At 34.0% G+C, this 6,086-nt stretch overlaps 1 protein-coding gene across 1 annotated transcript; it reads right to left on the bottom strand.

The window, feature by feature from the left end:
- Window positions 1-271: 271 nt before the first annotated feature.
- On the bottom strand, window positions 272-3,639 carry LOC128545808 (lysozyme C-like). Its single transcript, XM_053516457.1, has 4 exons — window positions 3,464-3,639; window positions 1,415-1,573; window positions 1,171-1,246; window positions 272-505 (listed from the first exon to the last, which is right to left on the bottom strand). Exons 1-4 carry the CDS (start codon window positions 3,588-3,590, stop codon window positions 439-441), a joined length of 429 nt encoding a protein of 142 aa, XP_053372432.1. The 5' UTR covers window positions 3,591-3,639; the 3' UTR covers window positions 272-438.
- Between the last annotated feature and the right edge of the window lie 2,447 nt (window positions 3,640-6,086).

Here is a 6,086-nt window from a genome sequence, read left to right as displayed (position 1 = left end):
AAAATACTTCTTTGAAGCCCTCAGAGGTTTGCTAAAAAAAAAAAAAAAAAATCAAGCAGTACTTTAGCTTACAGGTACCCTGTGCTCAGTCGTGTACTGTATGAGAGGTTTCAGTGCATATCTTACATTTAACTGTGTCTATTCATGTTTTTCTTTTACAAATATTTTGTTTGTCATTTTTCAGCTGTTGATCCATGTAATGCAATGTGTGCAACATTTGTAATATAATGCAAATAGACAAGAAAACAAACCAATGATTCAATACATATCCTGCTGTGTTTAAATGCTTTATTTGTGCAATGTTGATATTGCTGGAAGGGCAATAAGAGCATTTGTGTCTATGATCATTTTGGCACTACTATATATCATCATTGTTACTGATTTGCTCTGATTATGTTAAAGGTTAAAGTAAAGCATTTGTCATTTCATGGTTTTGCTTTAAACTCCACAGCCTCCAATGTAAGAAGCTGCTTCACAAGCCTTGCATTTGTTACTCCATGCCACCCTACAAAAAAAGGAAAATAAATAAATGAATAAATCATATACAGTACATATTGTGTTCAAATGTCTGCAAACAAATAAAATGTTTTTATTATTCTTATTTTTATTATGTAAAATTAATAGAAAGATTCACAAACAAAATCAACAACAAATAAATAAATAAAATGTCCACAAATAAATAAAATGTGCAATTTGACGATTCAGTTTCTGGACTTAGCACAGTTTTCTGTTTACTATTTAAGTATAAACAAATTTGTACTCTTGAGTTGTATCAGCTCAAGTACACACTGTCATTACCCCCAAAAAGTAAAAAATAACAAATACTAAACGTCTGAAATTCTGACTTTTTACACAAGTTATTGCTGATAATATAATTTGTAATATATATATTTTTTTAATTTGTAATTAATTTTTTTGACAAAGTGCACAAGATTTGGGCTCAGCTAGTGCTCTCATAGCAGAGAATTAGTAAGTAGACGAAGCGCGCCTCATGGTGGTCTTTCTTGTGCAAGGAGAAGTTGCATCCCTGAGGGCAAATTGCAGTCTTGTTTTTTTGTCAAATTAAATGTGTCTTTAGCAGGACGCAAGAGGGCATGATATCCCATATGAGTGAACAGACTGAAAGGGAACATCTTCCATTCATGCATTATACTGATGAGGTAGTCTTACCATGCTTTAGGACCCTGTTCTTTTAGTATTGTCTTGGCACACGCAATACTTTTCGTAATGTCATCCTTAATAAGCTCTGTTAGAGAAAACAAGCATTAGGACAAAAACATGAGACTTTCACAGCTTTGTTGCTTTAGTATTATAAGATTACTAAGAGCTACACTTAAAAAAAAAAAAAAAAACTCAAACCTTTACAGAATCTTCTCATTTTAAAAACTCTGTAAATCAATTAAAAATTTCTTACCACTACATGAGAGTTTACACCCATTAGCACTTTTGAATTTTCCATCGGTACACCACCAACGGTTGCTTATCTGGAAAATGCCAAAGTCCGTTGAACCATCAATATCGACGACGACTTTGTTGGTGTTGAAGTCAGACACGTATTTGGCCAAGCAAACCCCTAAAAAAATTCAACATTTACAAAAATGCCACATACCACTTAATACAACCACTGTACTACAAACAGGTGAAAATACCTTTTTGGTTCCAGAAGCAAGCAAAGTTAGTTTGGGAAAAAAAAAAACACAAATACACCAAATATTTGATATTTTCAAATACAGTTAAACCTTAGATTGCAAGCATAATTTGTTCCGGAAGCATGCTTGTACTGTATATCAGCACACTTGTATATCAAAGCAAATTTCCCCTATTAGAAATAATAGAGACTCAGATGATTCATTACCACCAAAAAATGTTCACGTAAAAATAATTAATACAAAATATGAGTTAAAAATAAAACAAATTAACCTGCACTTTACCTTTAAAAGAATCGTGGCTGAAGTAAGACGAGAAAGTAGAGGAGGAGGAGTGGGGGCTACTGTGTAGGATGACGGAATCACTGCTCTGTCGGCAAACTTCTTTAAAAAAGAACCTCTCTAATGACACTTGCTTTTGCCTTCTTTTAAGGGTATCATGGAAATGGGGCGTTGCATTGTGGTTAAACAGATTCATCTCCCGCACTGCTACAGCATTTTTAATCTTTTTTTTTTCTTCATGTGGGCCGTTGTTGCAGTACAGTTACTAAAGAACATTCACTACACTTGGACACAAAATTTAAAAAATGGCTATCGTGCACAGACACACACATACACATGGTCACAATGTTTTAATAAACAATACACAAGCCCACGGATGTTGACTACACGAGTGATGACACGCACTGAGACTAAGCATGGGAGACGATTACTCATAATTCCGCAGCACAAGAAAGAACAACCACTGGCTCAGTTGTGATCACATGATCACAAGACCCTGCTCAAGACCTTGCTCATTTATTAAGTTAAAATTTATTTCAAAATTTTACTCATTTTGCAAAATGCTTGCAGACCAAGTTACTTGCAATCCAAGGTTCCACTGTAATAAGATTCAGTAGGCAACATACTGTATTATTAGGCAGTGTTATATTATGGTGTAATATTATATATTATTATATTGTAATAAATGTATATTAGTATGGAAATTGGGCTGTGTTATCTGTGATAATTATTATTATGCTGGTAAGGTAATCACTACTTTATGATTTTTTTTATATTGAGCAAGTTAAATATTTTCATTATTTTTAATTCTATTAATTAATACTATTTATTATTATAAATAGTATACTGTTTATTTACTATTTATTTACTGGAAGGTATTTGTTTCATCTTTAAGACTGTCTTAAGAAAACAAATATCTAATGCATATCGACATAATAATGAAAAAGATTCTGATTCTGTCATGTCAGTTTGCATCCATGGCTTTCATAAAAGGAAAGTAAGGCTCTAGGTTCTTTTGCATAAAAAATAACTTGCCCTTGCTATCAGTTTTTCCTGCTTTCTCTGGATTTTCCAGGTTTCCTCCCATCTCTCATCCACCTCTGGAACATGTGGAAAATGTGTGTGTATATATTTGCAATAGACTTACATCCAGGGTATATTCCCATGTCATGTCATGTGTTCATAAGATACACTCAGAATTAGGCGGAATCCTGAGAATGAAGTAATTTGTATTGTCTAATGTGGTGTTAATGAAGTTCTGTAACACATTCTCTGCTCCCATGGCTGATAGTACAGTATCATATCATGCTATTATAATACACCTTAGACCCTGGAGTTGTGAGGTCCTACCTGTTGCACCACATACTCTTCATTATTATTGTATACTGTATTATAAAGCATCGCATTCATACTATTATGTCAACTTTAGTTATTAAAAACAAACTGAATTTTCTGCAGCTTCCTTATCTGCAACAGCTTTCTCTGGATAATAAATAAATGTACTGTGTAGAATGTTAAAATACAATTTTACTTACACTGAGCCAGAGTGACGCCATTAAACCCGTCCATGCCAGCTGCTTTCAAGTCTTTTGCCAGCTTACACTGGTCATACTTTTTAGCACTTACACCTGCCAGAAGCAGAAAGAACACCAAAACCTTCATCGTGCTATTGTGCCAGACCTGATCACTGCAAAGAATTCTGTGTGTTCTCCTCTCTGCTCTTTTCAGTTATATACAGTACAACTCGTATGTGAAATCGTATGCGGGTAAATTGCTGGTCCTTTGAAGGTTGTGCAAACTATCGCCACCCTTGTTGATAGAAATGCAATTAAGTTATTAAAGAAAGAAATTAGGAATGGCATGTACAGTACGTGTTTTTAGTGCCAAATCGAATCATGTGATGTGGGTTTTTCTTGTATTTTAAAGTCCACTTTCTTTATTACTTATGCCAACTGAGTGTTTGGTTTACATATTAAACAGGTGGCCCCAAAATTTAATTTAATGTGGTAAGTGTTCCAATGTAAATAAATAAATATAGACAGATGATAAAATAAATATTAACCTTGAAGATGCCACCCATTAGAACTACAGTAATAATGTTCCTAGAATTATTTATAACTCCACAAGTCTAAGTTTGCTAGCCCCTGATCTTCTTACTGGGTTTTAGTACTTAGGCAGGTGCAGAACCTTAACAAAAAATATTGACCCCCTTAAACCTTAGCACATTTCGTACAAAATATCCACAAAATTTTAAATCCATATATGTATAACCTATGATATATGCTCACCCATTCCAGCAGAAAACTTTGCAGGTGTACACTACCGCTCAAAAGTTTGTGAGGACTTACTAATTTAAAAAATATTTATTAATAAGAAAACACATTTTTATGCAATTTAAAAACAATTTTATCCATTTCATAAATAATTAAAGTTACCCCGCATTCTGACTGTAATGGAGCGGCCAGCACCGTCTCTGGATCTGAACCCTAATGAGCAGTTGCAGTTTGATTATATTCGGACTAATTTCGTGTGTGTTTTCTTCGAAAACAATAACATTTCTAAGTGATTCCAAAAGTGATCGCAAACTTTTGAGCAGTAGTGTACCTTTTAATCTTTTTTTTTTTTTTAAGCCTGATCCCCGTAGTTGTACAGAAGGTGCAGGTTAAATTAGCAGTTTCATATTTTGGTATAATATTTGATTTCTTATACTAACTCTATAAACAGGCTAAGTGTAATACAACATAATGAAAGAGACACCTGTTTTTTTTTTTACGGCTGTCTCATCACATGGCTGATGATTTCTAAGGTCAGACTTACTTTACTTCCACAGTTACAAAACAGCAAAGGAGTAAATAAACAGAAATATAGCTGGGGTGTGCAATCACAAAATATTTGGAAATTCTCAAATATATATATATTTTAAGATCATTAGTAAAAAAATATTAAGATAATTGAGAAACTGGATTACATATTTAATTTATTACCTCCCTCTAGGCTTTGAAGTGTTAAAGTAGTGTAAATCACATGTCAACATTGCAGATCATTCTCATGAAAACATACCACATAACTGCAAAACACACAAAGACTTATCCTTAACTCTATTATATAATTAAATAGTTTCAACATTAAGCGTGAGGCTTAAAGTCCATTTTCCCCTTGCTAGTGGTTATCACACTTGTTCACGGTCGCTTACACGCTGTTATTACTGTACTCTCCTCTTTATTTTTTCAAAAGGGAAGGTCAGTTGCCTTTTCCCTAAGCCATTCATGCAAAGATGAAAAAATATTATCTCTCTCATTATCTAGTACAATATCCATACATGCAACATATACATGAAGCTTAAAAACATATATGCAGCATGATGTGTATACAGAAAGTGACGTTAATGTCCTGCATTAAATGGCTACAGACTACTAGCAAGCAAAGTCGGAGGACATTTAAAATGTACTGTAGTTAGTATAATTCACTTCTTTCCTTCAAGCAAATGAAATCCATCACAATTAAACCATGATGTCAGACAAAGCATAGCCTTATGTCAACTAATGACCTATCGCTCCATTCACACCTGATTAAAAAAAAATTAATCCCAAAAAAATTATTGAATTACTTAATGCTATCACAATAAAGAGCTACAACTGCGTTTAGAGGTTTACATGCATTCATAATAAACATTATTCTCATGGCGTTATTGGGTTTCTAAACATTTTTTAACTGGTTGTTTCCTGCATCAGAATAATTGTACAACATATATTTTTAATACATTAGGACTGCCAATATTAACAATTTAATCTGCATCAGGGCAGGGGATGAGTGAAAGACGGGATGCATCACACTGTCAGGCCACTTAAATACCAGCTCATCAATGCGCTGGCGGTCTTTCAGAGGTTTAACATTAACAAGGTAATCTGGTAATTGCTGAACCATTACACATTTGTCTATTTAGACAACATCCTAATGTACTACTCCCATCATTCAGGGGATGACCAGAAGCTACACCCCTGCGCATATATTTTTCACCATCTGCCCCATTGGAGAGAAATTACAGCATTGGCGACCACGAGCTCATGGCCATAAAACTCACTTTTGAAGAAAGGAAACACTGGCTAGAGAGGACCAAACACCAAGTACTGATTTGGACTGTTCACAAAACTTAAACTC

The sequence above is a fragment of the Clarias gariepinus genome, chromosome 17 (assembly GCF_024256425.1).
Source record: "Clarias gariepinus isolate MV-2021 ecotype Netherlands chromosome 17, CGAR_prim_01v2, whole genome shotgun sequence".
NCBI lineage: Eukaryota > Metazoa > Chordata > Actinopteri > Siluriformes > Clariidae > Clarias > Clarias gariepinus.
This window is presented reverse-complemented; position numbering and strand designations above follow the sequence as displayed.